This window comes from Euprymna scolopes, chromosome 17 (assembly GCF_053919585.1).
Source record: "Euprymna scolopes isolate OS-2025 chromosome 17, ASM5391958v1, whole genome shotgun sequence".
In the NCBI taxonomy this organism is placed as follows: domain Eukaryota; kingdom Metazoa; phylum Mollusca; class Cephalopoda; order Sepiida; family Sepiolidae; genus Euprymna; species Euprymna scolopes.
This window is the reverse complement of record NC_136498.1, coordinates 72,994,558-73,014,102: the sequence shown is the minus strand read 5'-3', so window position 1 is coordinate 73,014,102 and position 19,545 is coordinate 72,994,558. Positions and strand designations below refer to the sequence as shown.

The 19,545-nt window shown below is 32.0% G+C and overlaps 1 protein-coding gene across 1 annotated transcript in view; it reads right to left on the bottom strand.

Annotated features, from left to right (window-relative positions):
- LOC145296788 (cyclic AMP-responsive element-binding protein 3-like protein 1) overlaps nucleotides 1-19,545 on the bottom strand; it is a 244,004-nt gene that overhangs the window by 22,900 nt on the left and 201,559 nt on the right. Inside the window, exons 6-9 of the mRNA XM_080142852.1 lie at nucleotides 17,589-17,758; nucleotides 10,645-10,788; nucleotides 6,863-6,921; nucleotides 5,242-5,310 (exon numbers count right to left, since the gene is read on the bottom strand). Of these exons, the coding sequence (XP_079998978.1) occupies nucleotides 5,242-5,310; nucleotides 6,863-6,921; nucleotides 10,645-10,788; nucleotides 17,589-17,758 (442 nt within the window). The remainder of the gene's footprint in view (nucleotides 1-5,241; nucleotides 5,311-6,862; nucleotides 6,922-10,644; nucleotides 10,789-17,588; nucleotides 17,759-19,545) is intronic.

Sequence of the window (19,545 nt, the reverse complement as noted above, 5' to 3'; positions counted from 1 at the left end):
ATGAAAAGTTGAACACCTGAAAAATTCTTATTGTAGTTTTGATTTTTTTTAAAAGTTACTTCAAATGTCTGTTGTATTTTGATAAGAAATTAATACTAAAATACACATACATATTTTTCAAGCATTGAATGTAGAATAAAGAATATGTGAGAACCGGAAGTCAGTTAAATGAACATTTTTGCAGTGACTTATCTATATGTCATGAATCTACTTTCTTATTATATCTACATGTTATGCAAACCACTTTTACTAATTGATTTCGAAAGAATGTGTGATTATCGAGCCTGAACCCTAACGTTTGAAGAAGAAACCGTGCAACACTTTTAGCCAATTATTCAACAAGAAGTCGCTGAAAGCTCAGTAATCTGTTTCGATTATTCGGTTATCCTTGGTTTGTGAAAGCTATTAGATACGTGTACATTCTTATATATTTGTACGTACACTATTAACTCCTAAACTAATTGACCGAGTATTATGAATTTTGAAATATAGTTGTAAAACATAACGGGGAGTAATGTGGGCTATATTTAATTTAATTCAATTTTATACAGAGTGGGGCCAAAGAGAAGCTGGAAACCTTTCATGAAAATGAGAGCTTATGCTAACTTAAAACAACGCAATTTTCATAATTTTTTCCATAAATTAGCAAAATTTTGTCGATCCTAATATTGAAAAACCATACATTAACACAAAGATTTTGAAATGTAGATACTTTTTCCTGTTAAATATCAAGTCCAAACGAGAAGCGTACAGTGTAGATATTTTTGCTCGTAGATAACAAATCAAAGTGGCATCTTCAATTCTTTTCAACATGTTGTAGAGGAAAATTGCTTTTATTTTGTTTTTAACTTTGCAGAACATGAATGAGTTTTGTAAGGGAAGGGAGAAAAACATCAATGTTTGGTGCATTTTAGGTCAGGAAGCCAATATCTTCAGACAGTTGAAGGAATTATTTTTGTAGGGGTGTCTATTTACTTATTTCATGACTATATATATATATATATATATATATATATATACACAGAAATTTTAATCAACCTGCTGAAATAGATAAAATAGATGGAAAGTGTAGAGAAAAGAAATTTAAAAGTGCTTAATGCACAAATCTATTATATAAAAGAGTATGTGTATGTGTGAGAGTTTGTTCCCTATGGACTCAGAAACGCCCAGCCAATGTTTTTGAAATTTCCCACGAACGTACTTGATGTGTCTGGGAGTGTTCTTGTATTGGATTGCGTCTGATAAGTATTGGAAATCGATAATCAAAATAATTCGATTAAATGAGGAAGTCTGATTTTTACCAAAGTTAACACTTTTATACAACCTAACATCAAAAGTGCTTTTTAGAAGTTTTATCACCGCACAAGCAAAAAGGCTAAATCTATAAAATTAACTGTAGATTCTTTTATAAGAGAGAGGCACGTTCAAAAGGAATGTTTCATTTGAGACCACAATTGAACCATGATACTTGATTTTTGTATTTTAAATGAAGCCATTATTTATAGATAACTTTATAGAATCTACAATAGATTCTCTACAGTGCAATGTAGATTACAATGTATTGTGGATTAAGTCACTGTGGTGAAGCATTGGAAACTTCCTCCCGGTACATTGTAGCAGGGGGGGGGGTTCCTAACTAGAGCGGTCAATCAATCGATTTCATTAAAAAATGGACGATTTCACTGATTTCACTGACAATAAAAGTATGGGAGGGGAAACATTTATTGATCCTCATTCAATCCTGGACAACGTCAGGTCTCCCTGCTATTTTGATATAAAATTCAAATAAATTTAGAAGTTAATTACACGGTTTTCATTGATTAATCTTCCTACAGTTATTCTTGGTTTGTGAAATCTATTAGATACGTGTGCATTCTTATATATTTGTACATACACTATTAACTCCTAAACTAATTAACCGAGTATCATGAATTTTGAAATATAGTTGTAAAACATAACGGCGAGTAATGTGGGCTATATTTAATTTAATTCAATTTTATACAGAGTGGAGCCAAAGAGAAGCTGGAAACCTTTCATGAAAATTCAGACATCTCAGATTTGTGTGAAATTCAAACAATAGGTATTAGACATCAATTAATAAATATTCTCAAAATGGCATTTTCTTCGGAGTGTCTTAAATGATCTTAGGGAGCATAATATGAGCACAACCCCCAATTTGAAACTTCAGATATTTCAGATTTGCATTAAATTTAATTCAATTAAGCAAAATTCTGTGAATTTCAGTTTCTCCTTAAGACCCCTTATGTTTAAGCCTTAAACTTTAGACATTTTTTAGAATCACAATTATGTAAAGGATTTTGATCAAAATTAGAATAAGGATTCTCAACATAGAGGTTTATCATTATATCTTGATTTTAACCTTTGTATAAAGACATAAAATTGGTGCAAAATTGTTTTGTTCAATACATTAATTTTACCCGTCCTGGGACGAGTATTCTTTTAGTTGCTGGCTTAGAACTTGTAAAAGTCAATTTCATTGCTGGAAAATTCACAAAATTCTAAAACGTTGCTGAAACATGAACAGACAACCCTAAAAAACCAAAATACTAATAGGAATAGAATAGAAAAATACATTTTTAAAGTATATGTTCCTTATAATATCACCCAAATTGTTTCGACAAAACAAGCTCAATGAGATTATGTTTCCTGCTTCAGAGCACATATTCTCATTAGTTGCATCCCAATAGCCAAAGGAAAGAATCAGTCCACAATCATTTTTTTTTTATTTCAGTGAGTGCCTATCCTTTCTTCTTTACCGTCTTACGGACGTTTCACAAACCATAATGAAATATATTGTCTTAGATTGTCTGCTCTTCGGAGATAATCAAATAGTAATAAAAACAGACAGTATTCCAAAACAAAATAAAAGGAAAAAAGGTGCTTAAGATAACAGTAAGTTAAAAGCATGAAGACTCACTTTAAATATGATAATCAGAGAAAAAAGTAAAAAAATAAAATAAACAAAAATTATGATTGTGGACCGACTTTTTCTTTTGGTCTTTTGGATACAACTGTGATATCTTAGATTGAACTTAATTTGTTTTCACAAATCTGAGTACAGCTGATACTCCGCAAGTGGATAGAATAGTGCGATATGTGCCTGCGGATATGTTTCTGTCTGTGCACTAATACAATGCTCACAGATTACAACGAAAAATGTGTTTGTGGATCGATTTTTTTTGCACAGTTTGGGTCTGGCGCATTCATGAACGGAGGTAACACTGCATATAACATTTATTGTAAATAATTTAATTAAACTTCACAAAAATTCGATAAAACAAACAAAAAAAGAATTAAAAGAAAACAGAAAAAGGAACAAGCAAGCAACAGCTGCTTGAAGGTATGATTTGTATAATATCTATTTTGTTCATTAAAAAAGAAAAAAAACAAAACTTGCAACTACTGTTACTATGTATTGGAATTAATTCAATACTAGTGGGAGTGTCTTATCCGGTTGCAATTTGAGATCTTGTCAGCTTGATAACTTGATCAACTAAATGAATTATAGTCAAAAGTGTCTCCTCGTTTTGACTTTCGATTTCTGTTGTCCATTTCGATGGATAATTTCACATGGTCAAGCGAGCAAAGGCATTCTGAATACTGAGAAAGAGGAGAGCTTTCACTATATTTGAAATGGAGATAATCAGCAATCAGAACGGACCATATCTTGCTTGTCACCGCCGTCTCGTTTGCGATACAGAAACCGGAAGTAAAAAAGAGCAAACAATAGTGATTAAAACAAGTAAATGAATGTGCACTAAGAAACGATTAATTCTAAAACGTTATAGAGAGTCATTTTTATAAAGGAGACAATATCATCGAACAAAGAAATCAAACCAAAACAATGTTAAAGTAAACCAATATTTTACGCTAACAGAATAATCCACTTGAGACCCCAAAATTGAATCGACTTTCGAGAAACTGCCATTTAATGTTGCTATATACGGCCGTCATGCTCTCCCTCTCTCTGTTGTCCACCATCTCTTTTATTGGCCCAGATGATGTCAACATTCCACGATGCATTGTCGTGAAAATATGGGTCAATCTTGCTGACAATCTCTGGGGATTCTACATCCCACATTTTAACCTCCTTCGATGTCATTCTCGGGCATCCTGCCAGGCTTCTAACTAACTTTCCTTTTGACGTAATTCCCAGGTATCTGGATTATCCAACATATCAGCATCTTTTGTACGTAAACATCATGGACACTGTAACAAACTCAGCAAGATAAGTAATTACTGTCGCCTTTGATCACTTTGGCATAATGGTAAGAATGTTTGCTAACAAGCCTGGAGAGCAGGTAGAGTCATACTAAAAACTTAAATGATGGTACTCGCTACCTCCTTAGGTAAAAGGTCAAAACTAAGTGGTGTCATCCTGAAAAAGAAGTATCTGTATCTGGGAATAGTAACTAATGAAGGGGGAGCCTTCAGGTCCTCCTCGACTATGGTCAACCACTTTACTTTTTACTTGTGTAAATTCTTGACAAATAGCTAAAACAGCTGTTAATATGTACACACATTTCTGACAACAAAATAAGTTTATGAACACTTTCATTTAACGAACTAGGTGTGTATCTGCTAATAACACTTTTCTAAAACATCTCTTCTCTTTCACTAAACAAATTGTTATTTTTACAAACGCTACTTATTGTTTTTCATCTGTTGTTTCATTTACCAACATGTATTGTCAATCTGCAAACGACGTCAAGGCTGGGACGGACATGCTCTAAGATTGGCTCCAGAGAGAATTGCTAACTGAATATGCTAATGGACCCCTGATGGAAAAATAAGTGGAAAACTTGTAAATTTATTTGAATTAATATCAAATTTGAATATTAAGCACTTTTTAAAAATTAATTCCTTCATTTTCCAAGTTATGCTCATATAATGCTTATCAAGATCATTTAAGGCGCTCCAAAGGAAATTAAGATTATTTATTAATTGATGCCTAATACCTATTTGTTTGAATTTCACACAAATCGAAGGTATCTGAATTTTCATGCAGGGCTTCCAGCTCCCCTCTCCATAAAACTAAATTAAATATAGCCCACATTACTCGCCATTATCTTTTGCAGCTGTATTTCAAAATTCATAAGGATCGGTTAATTAATTTGGAAATTAATTTTGTACATACAAATATCTCAATATATAGATATTCCTAATTTTTTATAAAGATAATATGAAAAACAGGAAAAGAAAAAAAAAATTATAGCAAACCTGTTGTTTGTTTCTAAGGAATCGACTTTTTTCTTTAGATCAACATTTTCTTGGGTGAATGCCTCAACCCTGGAGAAAGAAAAAAAGAAAAGATTAAAAACTTGTTAAAAAAATATTTTAAATTTATATATGGGGAAACCGGCTCCAGATCAGCAGGAAAACCTGCTCTGCATCACAAGGATGTCTGCAAGCAAGACATGAAGTCAGGTGGTATTGCCCTGTCAGGTTAAGAGTCCGTGGCTGGAGATTGCAACCGCTGAAGAAGAGCTGTAAAAACATACACCAGCAGTAAAGGGAGAAGAGAAAACAGACGGCAGATAGCTGCAACAGAGCTTTTGCAACCAGACACCACCTACATCTGTTACAACTTCAACATAACCCGTCAATCCAGGATGGGCTTGCACAGTTATTGCAGACACTGTGATTCACCAACAGCTTAAGCTAAGATACATAAATCCGTTGTCTCCCGAGACAGATGGATGCCTACTACTACTATTATTATTATTATTATTCTATTCACATCTGGGCTAGTGCATCTGCCACTAGTCTCTCGCTTCTAGATAGAGTTAAAAAAAAAAAAAAAGTTGCCAACCTAATAGGTCCTGCATTGTTGGCCAAACACCAACCTCTGTCCCATCGCCGAAACATCCCTGTGCCTGTTTTACAAGTATTTTGATGGTAAGTGCTCAGACTCAAAGCACTAATAGCCCCGACAAACCAGACAAGCAGCAAAATCCCACCCCTACACTGTAGAGATCCCTAGATGCTGTAAAGCCTTCTACTCCAATAGCTTCTTTCCTCAAATCGTCTATACTTTGGAATTTCCTCCCAAGCTCCTCCTTCCCTGACTGTACTGACATGCAGAAGTTCAAGTGTAATGTTGAACAGATATCTCGCTGCCCAACTCCCTACATAGTATCCCGGAAATCTGGTTCCTATTAGTAGTCTCCTTACGACTTAGTGGCACTGCGCTTTGTTTGAGGTGAATAAACAGTAAAAAAATAAAATAAAACATTAAGTTTTTCCTCGGATTCAAACAATTTAACTTAAGCTCAATGAGTCACATTTTATATCTAATTTATATCTACAATATGTATATTGAAAATGAGATTATGGAATCGTGGATAAGCAAGGCAACATGCTAGTAGAAATAAGAACACAAAGCTGAATCAAGATATTTCGGTTGATCTGTTCGACCATATTCTTTACACTGTTAGCCACAGGAGACCAGCTAGTATTGTTGCGACAAACAATTTTTTGTGCATCTTTTCTAGTCCCCCCCACACCCAGACAACTGGGTAAGCAATGTTTTCCTAAGCAGGGCTGCTCAGTGGTAGGAACCGCAACCACTTTCTGCCATCTATGTGCTTCCAACAAGTTATATGCACACACATCGTAACTCCTCCATCGCCATATGACTTTTAGTATGTTTAGGTAAGAGGTGAGATTGCAGAAAGATATCTGTATATCATCGGATCATCGTGAAAAATGTTTGTGGAACTCCCACATCTGCCATGACTATAACCTGGTAACATACCAAGGCAAGATAACCAATAATCAATTTGGTTTTGCTACACACACACGCACAATTTTGTTATACAGAAGAAAAATTATGAATTACCTTTTTTCTAATGCTTCTAAGTATTCCTTTTTCTTTCGTCGGCTTTCTTGTGCTGAGATCTGGAAGTACAAAACAGGTGCATACATAAATAACAAATTAAAAAAAAATGGCGTTCATCATATAAAGGAAAGTATTATGTGTATATGTTAGTGTTCGACTAATAGTAAAAAGTTACAAAAAATGCTCTTATAAACGTTACATTATCAGATTCGTGTGGCTCTTACCTGGTCATGGCAACAAAAAAAATATATATAAAGGATTTTGTAGTTTGACTGAAGCATTGTGTGAAAACTTATTCCCAATTAGCATTAAGGTACCACAGGCAAAATAAACAAAGAAATTACGACTATATATAGCCGTAATTTCTTTGTTTATATATATATATATATATATATATATATATATATATATATATAGTCGTAATTTCTTTGTTTATATATATATATATATATATAGTGTCAACAGTATTAAAGGAATAAATTGTAAGATGGCTAACAATGAAATTTGGAATATAGACTTTTGTCATTCATTCATTCATTATATGCTCTGTAATTACATTGAGCTTCTTAAATAAGGATTGGTATATATAAAAAGGAAATGCAAGTGAATAAAGTATGTCTCCACAGAAATATATATGTATACACATTATATATTAGTTGTATACAAAGTAAGTGTGTGTGTGAGGACACTTCTCAACCTATATACTCAATGAATTTTTGACTTGAAATTTACTATATACGATTCAGGCATGTGGGAAACTTTTTAATCGGTTTTCATCCGGAAAAAATGGCTTTTAAGAGGTCAAAATTAAAAAAATTGGTACTGGGTGTGTGTGGGGGGGATTACGGAATTTTTATCTGTTTGTCAACTGTTTCACGAGGTTTGGAAACACTTTTAACGGTTGTTGCAAGCTGGTTTAGTGGTTATCGTACTTGACTCACTGTCTAAGTTTTGGTTTCGCTCTCAGCTCGAGTATATATTTTTTTTTACTTACAAGAAGTGAACTGTTTAGAAAAAAAAAAAAAAAAACAATATTCGCATGCACATATTTCAGTTTTGTTCCGTTTATTTTATTTTTTTAAGGAATTGAACGTTATGTTTAATACCGGGCAATATATATATATATATATATAAGGCTCTACTCACCTACTGAGCACTGCTAAAGAAAATGCTAAAAAGTGTATACATAATGTTATATTGCCTTTATAATGTTATGCGCAAGTACATGAACTAATATATCTAACAAAATTGATTTAATAATCTCAAAGACCCTTTCAACTGTCATCTCGCCAGGAGAAAAACGATTAGTTTTTAATTAACAAAACGTATTTTTGACGAAAATGAAGAGCACAAAGGAAATGACTGTGCCATTTGATTAAAAAATATTTATTTATTTTATATTCGTTTACAAAACGATTAAAATAACAGCATGGATAGAAAAAAATGAGAGAAGTTCAAAGTTCCTCAAAGAGATTTAACGTTTTTAGAAATCACTTCTGCTGGCAGAAAGACGGTTTATGGAATCTCTTCCATGGAAGACCTAAAAAAAATAAAAACAAAAAACAACTATTTAAAGCTCTCTTCATGGCTCGAACTTCCAACCAGATGTTGGTTAACAGCAGAGTCCAAAGTCGAGAAGAAAGGATGACACAAGTATCATATATATATATATATATATGAGAGAGAGAGAGACCTGTTTAATTGTATGGCTATTATTTTAAAGAATCAATTTGATTATCTAGATGTAAAACTTTAAATATAATACCCTAATTTCAAACTAAATTTAATGTAAGATGATCCACATGAATTATGAGACTACTTCCCTCCATTATCTCAAATTTACCTTATTTCTCTTCTTTGATTAATAAAGACATAAGATATATGTCGAAATATTCGAAACAGATTATATATATATATATATATATATATATATAACTGTTTCAAATATTTCGACATATATCTTATGTCTATTAATCAAACGAGAGAAATAAGGTCAATTTGCGATCATGTAGAAAATATTTAAATAAATAAATATTAAAATAATAAATTAATTACAAATAATGCGACACAAAAATGTGGGGCGACTAGAATATAAACAAAGGACAGATAACCTGTCTCTTTAAAGCACCCAGGGAGTGAAAAAAAAACCCACTACGGTATCGCTTATAAAATAGATAATCATATATTTATTTATTTCACTCCTAATTATACTAGAAAATTGCAAATTACGTTTTTTTTACAGCTTTATCTTCTCTCCTTTCTATAGAAACTATATTCGAACATAGATTTTATGTATACTAGCAATGGGTGCCCGGTGTTGCCCAGGTGTTTCGAGGTGTATGCTGAGAAAAAAAAAAAAAAAAAACGGTAATTTTTTTAAACTTTGACCCCTTAATATTTATTGTTTTGGGCTGAAATCAAGTTATTAAGTTAGATCCATGTCCAAGGAACCAATATCTAAAATGTCAAGTGTTTAGACCCAAAATTTTTGGAGGAGTTTGGTAGAGTTCTCAAAGGTCAAATCGTTGAACTTTGACCCCTTAACAGCCAAATTTCTGACCGATCACATCGATTTTCCCAAATCTCAGTACTCTGTATATCAAATTTCGAGTCTGTAGACTAAAAATTGACAGAGTTATTGCGTAGGGAAATGTACACAGACACACACACAGACACGTTCACTTTTATAGATAGATATATATACACACACTGATACCTCGGTTCGCCTCGAATGTAAACAAGAAGCAGTGTTCCTCAATTGAACGCTGTAATTCATACTAATCATGATACTTTTAAAGTGTAGTGTGACGACCCAACCCACTCCCACGACGTCACCACGACAGTCTGAACTTTGCGACGAGAGTTATATTTAAAACAGCGTCATCGCAACCTCTTCGACAGTCTAGACGGTGTCTGAGTTATTTTTAACGCATCAGCGTGACACCAGAACCACGCAATTCGATAGGTTGACCCCTTTTTTCCGTGGGTCGACAAAGGACCTTAAAGTGTCCAAAAGGTAGAAAAAAAAGGGCAGTAAACTTCAATACTGTAATTAATTGCGCGCGTAAAAAAAAAAAAAAAAATTGTTGTCCAAATAATCGGTTTAGTGTCGAATAAAGACTTTAGAAACAAAGAAATGGAAATTCTTTTACCATGGGATAAAAAGAAAGAAAAGAGAAATAAAAGCAGTAAAGCGAGTGCAAAACGGAAAATTGTGCAACCGACACTCGAATTTAAAAAGGAACTGATAGAAAAATTCGAAAGGAATACGTGTGTCAGCGCTTCCAAAGGAATATAAAATAGCATTTAAATGTTTAAAACCCTCAAAGTTTACAGATAAAAAGGGACTTTTAAACTCTGAAATTAATTCTATTTTTGTTAATTTAAAAAGGGAAATATCGTTTCGATTGTCGAACATTTCGGTGTTCGAACAAACATCTGGAACGAATTATGGTCGAGTACAGAGGTACCACTATATATATATATATATATATATATATATATATATATATATATACTCCAAAAATGTAATTCAAACCCTAATTATTTTTTTTTTCAATTAAAGGAGCAAGGACCAAGGTTTCATTTAACAACAACAACAACAAAAAAACAAAAAAAAAAACAACGTGGTTTAAAAAAAAAGAAGGTTTTAAACTTCGGACTTTACAGGTAAATTTATAAAAAGACACTTCCTTTTGTTTTAAATTTGAATATATTATTTATTGATCTTTTATTTTCAATTTTTGATATATAAAACTTTGGTGAGTAAATTAATAGATAACCTTGTTTTTTATTTTTCTTCGGATTTTTTTCAGATTTTTCTCTTCCTGTTTGGTAAGTGGTAACTTTCCTGGAATCGGATAACCTTCTGCAACGAGAGTTCGCTTTTCTTCTTCACTCAACACCAAATATCCAGACTGAGGAATCTGAAGATGAAAGCATACACTTAAAAACAGACAAAACAAAAAGCAAACAAACACAAACTTTCTGCAGCAAGGTTAGAATGGTAAATTCCCATTTAATGTTGAATTTCCCAAGTAGAAGTTGTAAGGACTACGTGTCATGGTAGTGATGTTACAGAGACAGAAAGCCACTAAGATGACATGGCAAATAAGCAGGATCTTCTCTTTTGACTAAACCAAGAGATAAAGAATAGTGGGTTTGGATAACTACTGTCGTAGGTGTGTCAGAAACTTCGTGAAAAATATTGAATAATTCGACCCTCTGTCTTTCCAAGCTTATAACTACTCCAAAAATGTAATTCAAACCCTAATTATTTTTTTTTCAATTAAAGGAGCAAGGACCAAGGTTTCATTTAACAAAAAACAAAAAAAAAAAAACAAAAAAAAAAACAACGTGGTTTAAAAAAAAAAGAAGGTTTTAAACTTCGGACTTTACAGGTAAATTTATAAAAAGACACTTCCTTTTGTTTTAAATTTGAATATATTATTTATTGATCTTTTATTTTCAATTTGTGATATATAAAACTTTGGTGAGTAAATTAATTATTTACTTTTTAATAGACATTTCAAAATGGGGGGATGAATTAAAAAAAAAAAAAGTTGTCTAAAATATTACATTCAGTTTATTGGAAAGAGCATAAAATTTCACATTGACCCTGAAAATATCGTAAAAATAGAATCAATAGAAAAATTTTGATAGATTTTTAAAGTTTAAAAATTGAAAAATACTGAACTCGTAAAATTCAATTAATTTCATTACTGTTTTTTTTTTTAAATAAAAAAATAATATTTCTATTACTTTTTATACAACTTTAATAGTTTATTTTGGAAGTATAATCCATAAAGAAAATAAACAACCCATTTTAAAAAGAGAACTTATGAGATTTTTATATTTTAATTGCAGTTTCGTGTTAGGGGTGTCAAAAATTCCTACAAAAATTCTGATACACCTACTGCTGTCGCCATGAGGGAGGGTCTGATTGTTTAATGTGTATACATGTATATAAAGAGATTGTTCAAACCCAATAAAATTTATGCCGTTCTTTTTTTTTTTTTTAATAACGTTTTAAAGAGATATTTAAAAAAAAAAAAAAAGACTGAAACGTCTGCAACGACATAAAAAAGAGAAGACAGAAACTTCGGTCACCACTTAACCACTAGGTGTATCAGAATCGGCCACTAAAAATGCCGTATATGAACTTGAATAAATCAACTTACTATCTTTCGAAGCTTATAACTACTTGAAAAATGTAATTCAAATCCTTTTTTCAATTAAAGGAGCAAAGACCAAATTTAAAAAAAAATAAGTTTAATAGCAAATTATGCAATATTTTTTTAAAATCGGTTTTCTTTAAAAAAGATTTAAAGAAAATCAACGAAATTTTACTTAGTTCGATTATAAAAAATATATATAAATTCCAAAGAAAATCACTTACCTATAAAAAATTCTATTTAATGTGTACTTCCATTGTTAAGAATTTATCGATATTTATATTTAATGTCCTTTTTAAATAAAATACTTTTTTAAACAGGTATTAAAAAAAAAATTAATAAAATAACGCAAACTCAGATTTATTGATTGTTCAAATAAAGGGAGAGAAATCTGATTTTTTTCGCGATTATCTTACGATAACTTATAATCGCCAGAATTAATGTCTTTTTATTGTGTGCTGTTAACCAAAATTGAATTTTTGGGCCTCCTTAGATGAAAAAAGCACACATTCACTTATTTTTTCCGTTAAAAAAAAAATCCAGTCGACCGATTTTTTTTTAAATTCTCTTAATGAAATACACGAGTTTTTGATTATTATATCTTATTTCTATTTTATCGAGTGAATTTTTTTTTAAATATCTAAAAATAGAAAACATTGAATGAAATAGAAAAAATTGCGGCCAGCGTCCGGTATTTACTTGACGATATAAGCATAACATGAGTTTTCATTTAAAAAAAAAAAAAATCAACGTGGTTTAAAAAAGTTTTACACTTTGGACTTTGCAGGTAAATTTTCAAAAAACTTTTTTTGTTGTTTTAAATTAGAATATTTTATTCATTTAAATTTTAATAGACATTTCAAAATGGGGGGGGATTAAAAAAAACGTTTGTCTAAAATATTATATTCGGTTTATTGGAAAGAGAATAAAATTTCACATTGACCCTGAAAATCTCGTAAAAATTGATAGATTTTTAAAGTTTAAAAATTTAAAAAAAATTCACTCGTAAAATTTAATTGATTTCATACGTAAAAAAAATGGCTGGTTGAACGCGCACCGGCACTTTGTAAAGACTGATTTTTAAAAAATAAAAAATAATATTTCTATTATTTTTTAAACAACTTTAATAGTTTATTTTGGAAGTATATTCCATATAGAAAATAAACCACCCACTTTAAAAAGAGAAATTACGAGTTTTTTTTAAATATTTTATTCGCAGTTTTCTGTTAGGGGTGTTAAAAATTCCCCCAAAATTCTGATACACCTACTTAACAACTTCAATTACAGAAATTAAACCAGCTAATTTTGTTTATAAAGTGAACGCACCGTGGGGATAGGAGAACACCTCGGCTATGCTACATCTCTGTCCCATTTTAATCTGAAGATTCTGCTCGGCAGACGTGCTTTTAGTTTTTGCACATAATTCCAACACTTGCAGGGTAACCTGACGTTGCCCGGGATTGAATGATGATCAACGATGAAATAGCCCATTTTTCAATTAAATCGCTTGATTGCCTGCTCTAGTTGGGCACCCATTGTGATGCACCTGGCGGAAGCTTTACATGCCTCTTGCAATGACTAAGCTCACAAAGTATTGTAAGTCTACATTGCACTGTAGAGAACCTATAAAATTATTTTTATATATATAATGGCTTGGATTAAAGTTTAAAATGCAAAAGTCAAGTATCATGCTTCAATTGTGCTCTAAACAAAAACATTCATTTTGAACGCACCTTTGTCATATCAAATAACCTATTGTTGATTTTATATGCCTGACGTTACTGGCTTGTGTCGTGATAATTGCTTGAATTTAAGTTTAAAATGAAAAAAAGTATCATTGTGAAAAGTGTGCTTTAAACAGAAACATTCATTTCAAACACGCCCGTAATATCAAAAAACCTACTGTTGATTTTATATGTTGGGTCTTTCAACATGTGTGATAATAAAACTTCTCAATTGCACTTGTGATGTTAGGCTGTGTAAGGTGTTAAGTTTGATTTAAATCGCCTGTTCCTTCTTTCATCGGATTATTTCGATTATTGATTATCGGTCCTTATCGAAGACATTCCGACACAAAACTTATCCAAGAACACTGCCAGGCACAAAGTACATTTGTATGAAATTTCATAAAAATCGACCCAGCCGTTTTCGAGTCCATAGAGAACTAACTCAGACAGACATACAGATAAAGTTCTGGTGCTAGTGCACTTACTGATCCGTGCTATTTTTAAAATCGTATTTCCAAGTTTAATTAAAGTTTTATGATATGTTTTTTTATTCATTTGTAAGGTTAAAGCACAGAATAGGTACAAAATACCCTCCCTTCCCATGTTAAGAATGGCTTTCTAAATTATAACGTTAAGAATAATTTTTTATATTATAACGTTATTATTTCAGCACGGATCAATAAGTGCACTAGTACAAAAGTTCCTTTTGTATAATAGTGTATATACATGTGTGTGTGTGTGTGTGTACGTGTGTACGTGACAAACAGAATGGAAAACAAACAGAATAAACAAACGAACAAATAAGAGATTGACCGGTTTTGTTCGCATCGATGAACATCTTCAGAAAACTGACAGAAATGAAACCGATAATGACGTTATTTCTTTTGTAATTTTTCCTGTGCTTAATTGTTGTTTCTATTGTCTTTCAGATTCTGTCTCAACATTTCATGAGATGTATATATTTTAAATTGAAATATGTATGAAATACGTTTGAAAGCCGAATTACAACGCAATAGTATGAAAATAAACAAGCATTTACTTGTTTAAAATTAATATATTTCAGAGTTATACTCCTTCGTCAGAATTTTATTTTTTTAAATTTTTTTCCTCGCCATGATGTTAAGTTGAAAATTAAAAAAAAGTTAATGAAGAGTCCGCGTGCCGTTATTTGCAGTGTTGTCTTTTAAATGCCGGAAGAATGCTTCTAACAAGAAAAACACTACCCTGAATTTCAAATCGTGCTGCTAAACGCATTCTTTCGACATTAAAAAAACAAAAAAAACAAGCAAAAAAAAAAAAAAAAACACTACAGATAGGCAGGCAGACTATGAAAGAAATATATTACTTTCAAACAAGTAAACTCTTGTTTATTTTCATAATATTGCGTTGTAATTCGGCTTTCAAACATATTACATACGGATTTCAATTTAAAATTCAAATTGCCTCAACGCTTCTAACACGGAAAACACTACCCTGATTATATATATATATATATATATATATATTCTCTGGCTAGTGTCTTTTAAATGTTATATATATATATTATACACACACACATTTTAAAAAAATTCAAAGATGGCGTAACAAATAGAAAAATAATTGCAATTTCTCTTCCAATTTTCGAATTTTTGTAATCATGCTCATTATTTTATTTTAAAGTTGTAAGTTCCTTTTCTTCTGATGAGTTAAGGGCGGAATAAATTACAAAATTGACATGATAATTGCATGAATGATTCTGTGCTACGAAACAGGTGCTGTCAAGAATTGTGCATTTCAATGTACTTAAAGAAATAAACGGTAAGATGGTTAACATGTTGAAATTTGGTATATAGACTTTTTTCATTTATTTGTATATGCTCTGTAGTTACATCGAGCTTCATAAATTAAAGGATTGGTATAATTAAAAGGTGAAATATAATTGAATAAACATTTTCCCATTAACATACATATACACACACACACATATATATATATATAAAGTGAACGTGTCTGTGTGCCTGTCTGTCTGTGTACATTTCCCTACGCAATAACTGTCAATTTTTAGTCTACAGACTCGAAATTTGATATACAAGGTACTGAGATTTGGGAAAATCGATGTGATCGGTTTTTGACCAGAAATTTGGCGATTAAGGGTCAAAGTTCAACGATTTGACCTTTGAGAACTCTACCAAACTCCTCCGACAATTTTGGGTCTACACACTTGAAATTTTAGATATAGGTTCCTTGGACATGGATCTAACTTAATAACTTCACTTGAGCCCAAAACAATAAATTTTAAGGGGTCATAATAGGGGTCAAAGTTAAAAATTGACCTCTGCTGTCTCTTCCAAATTACTCTGACAATTTCTGGTCTAAATATTTGAAATTTTACATAAAGGGTATTCAGAGACAGGGTAAGCTTTTCCATTAGTTTGCGTCGAAAAGTTTTAGTTACCAATATATAAATGTATGTATGCATGTCTGTTTGCATGTCTGCCTTAAACTTTCAATAGAGGCGACGGATTTTACCAAAATCAGTATCGTTTTAAAGTTCGACCTTTCATACGACAAATATCGAAAAGTTGGCTAAAAACATTAATATCTTCCCCTTCAACTAGGCACTTTTCTACGGGGGGGGGGGGAGGTCACTTTTTTCGCCGATATTTTTGAAAGTTATCTTCTCCTTTAGATTGTCTAGCCTTAATTTTAAAAAATGTCGCTTCCGGTTTGGTGGTGGTCGTAACAGCATAAACGTTAGGTTTTACCCCGTTCTTTTCATCCTTTGCGGTACAGGTTCGAGCCTGCCTTCCTACTACCACTTTTTTTTTTGCTCAACATACACATCCAAGCACCCGGGCAACGCCGGGCTGAAATGCTAGTATATATATATATATATATATATATATATATATATATACTAGCATGGGTGCCCGGCGTTGCCTGGGTATTTGGATTGGAGATGTATGTTGTGCAAAAAAAAGGTGGTCAATTTTTTTAAACTTTGACCCCTATTATGACCCCCTTAAAATTTATTGTTTTGGGCTCAAATTAAGTTAGATCGATGTCCAATGAACCTATATCTAAAATTTCAAGTGTTTAGACCGAAAATTGTCGGAGGAGTTTGGTAGAGTTCTCAAAGGTCAAATCGTTGAACCTTGACCTCTTAATCGCCAAATTTCTGGCCGAAAACCGAACACATCGATTTTCCCAAATCTCAGTACCATGTATATCAAATTTCGAGTCTGTAAACTTAAAATTGACAGAGTTATTGCGTAGGGAAATGTACACAGACAGACACTTTCACACACACATATATATATATATATATATATATATATATATATATATATAAATAAATAAAAGGTGAATTTGCATAGCTTATTCCACCGTCAGGTCTTAATTCTCCTCAGTTTGTGTATCCCATTACACCTTTGCATTTGTTTTCTACAAATAAGATTTATTTTAATTTGAGCTTTCGAAATTCAAATTCCCTTTTCAGAGTAAAATAGTTTTCTTTCCGTTTCTTTTTCATTATCCGATGTTAAAGAGAACGTTTTGTTGTAAGAATAGAAATTCAAATTTTATCGATTCCATTCATCATTTTTAATCCTCTCACAATTTTCTTCATCGTTCAACTACCAATTTATCTGTCTCAGTGACCCTTATCATTTAGTGGCTTTTGACCTCGATAAGTGGGGATATTAAAAAACAAAGCAAAACAAAAGATTACATAGAATTAAAATCTGGAAAGAACTCATAGGATGGCATAATACATGAATCATCGTCTCGCAGGGTCGTAAATGAATGTTTAGAAAAAAACAAAACAAAAAAAAAACAATGACTTACTGGATTCGTAAACAAAGGTTGCGTGATATGTTTGTTTGACTGCATAGGTTTTGTAACAGATAGTGGACGAACTGGACTGGAAGGAGCTGACCGCTGTGGACTGAGACTGCCTTCACTGTCACTGTTATTGCTACTTGGAGGAGTTGGCGGGAGGGTGATAGATTCAAAACCTAAAAACAAAACAAAAAATATTTTTAAAAAATCAGTAAACGAAATTAAAAATGTATTTATTTTTATTAGAAAAAAAAAAGCTCTTGTCTCACTTAAAATATTTTTTAATGAAAATAGAAGTCACTTAATTTAAGGAGCTAACAATAAATAGATAATTATTGTAAAGATAGGTTGGTTGGTTGGTTGGTTGGTTGGTTGTTTTTGTTTTACGGCATATCAACCCTTTTCGGGTTATTTAATGCCGAATCCAAAGATTTTGAAGAAAAATTTTTTTAATAGAATATATTTGTTGTTTTCAAGTCGGTTTCTATTTAACCCATAGTTGGGACCCTAACAGGTACTACAACTCCGGGTCAGAGTGGACTTGGGAGCAATGGAAATTAAAGGGTGGCTCCACACTCCCCAAAGCCCGCAAGCTGGGGCCTCACCACTGGATATAGTTTAAGGTCATATCCAAGACCATTGCAAAGATAGGAGATAGTTTTTGAAAAGATCTAGACTATTAGGTAGGAGGAAAACAGTCAGTAAGAATCGAGTTCCTCAAGCCTTTCTTAAGAGAAACTACTGAAATAGAAAGCTGTATTAAAATGATGTATTATTAGGTTGGTGCAAAAAAAATGTTTTATGATTTTAAGGTGAACGTCAAAAAACGACATTATTTTTGCACCAACCTAATAAAACTGTGAATATATGAAAACTACTAAACTAACGAGTCAAACGAGCTGGTACAAAGACAGTCAGGAAATAGCTTAGACAATTCTAAAGGAAACGTACGATAATTTTATTTATAGGAAAAACTGAGACTAGTAACATCACATCTTGAAGAGAGGGTGCTTAGAGGAAAGCTTAGGATACACTTCTGGAACTGATCAAGATCCCTCAAAGAGGCCAGCCCAAATTGGATAACAGTACTCCATAAAGGGTATGATATAATAGTAGATTTGTAGCACCAGAAAATAGCTTCAGGTGTGAGAAAGTGTTTGGAGAAATAGAGAGAAGAGACTTTACGAGAATCAGAAAGAGCAATTAACTGCCTATCTTTCAGGCCAATCTCTGTTTTGTTTATGCAGAGTATGTTTCATGGACCATTCTAGTAATTTGGAGAAGAGGAAATCTGCAGCATGGGTTACAGATTTCCCTCCATACTTACTTATGCAATTTAACCGCCTTTGAAACTAAGATGCCAGTCCATTGACTTTCAACAGTGCCGCGGACATACTAACGAATCAAGGGATAAGAAAAACTATTAATGCACGAGGAATGATCCTCCAAATTACGTACATCAACCGGTTAAAAATCTAGTTTTCTAATCGATCTGCATATTTTTTTATAACGTGTTTTTTTTTTTAATTTCATTTTCGAATTTTAAGTTGTTCTACGCTCTCCGAGTTTCACCTAGAGTAAAAATCTGCTGTTATTTTGAATCCGGGAGGTTTACAAGCTTCTGAAGACATCGATAACACATGCAAATAGAAATGCTTTTAAATTACTCTAAAAGACAAAAGTAGGCAGGTAAGTAAAAAAATAAATTTTCTTGTTTGGGATAACGACTATTTGTATACTATTTTTTGTTTTCTGTCGGAAATTAACATTTGAATACAACAACAACAACAAAAAAAATGGCTGCTATTTAGAAATCAACTTAATTTAAAAAAACAACAACAACAAAAACATAGAAAATACAAACAAATCTTTATGATGTACGTATCAGTCAAGGAACGAAGATGTCAAATTCCAAAAATCATGTAAATTAATCAAGTAGTCTTTTTTTTTAAACTAAAGAAAT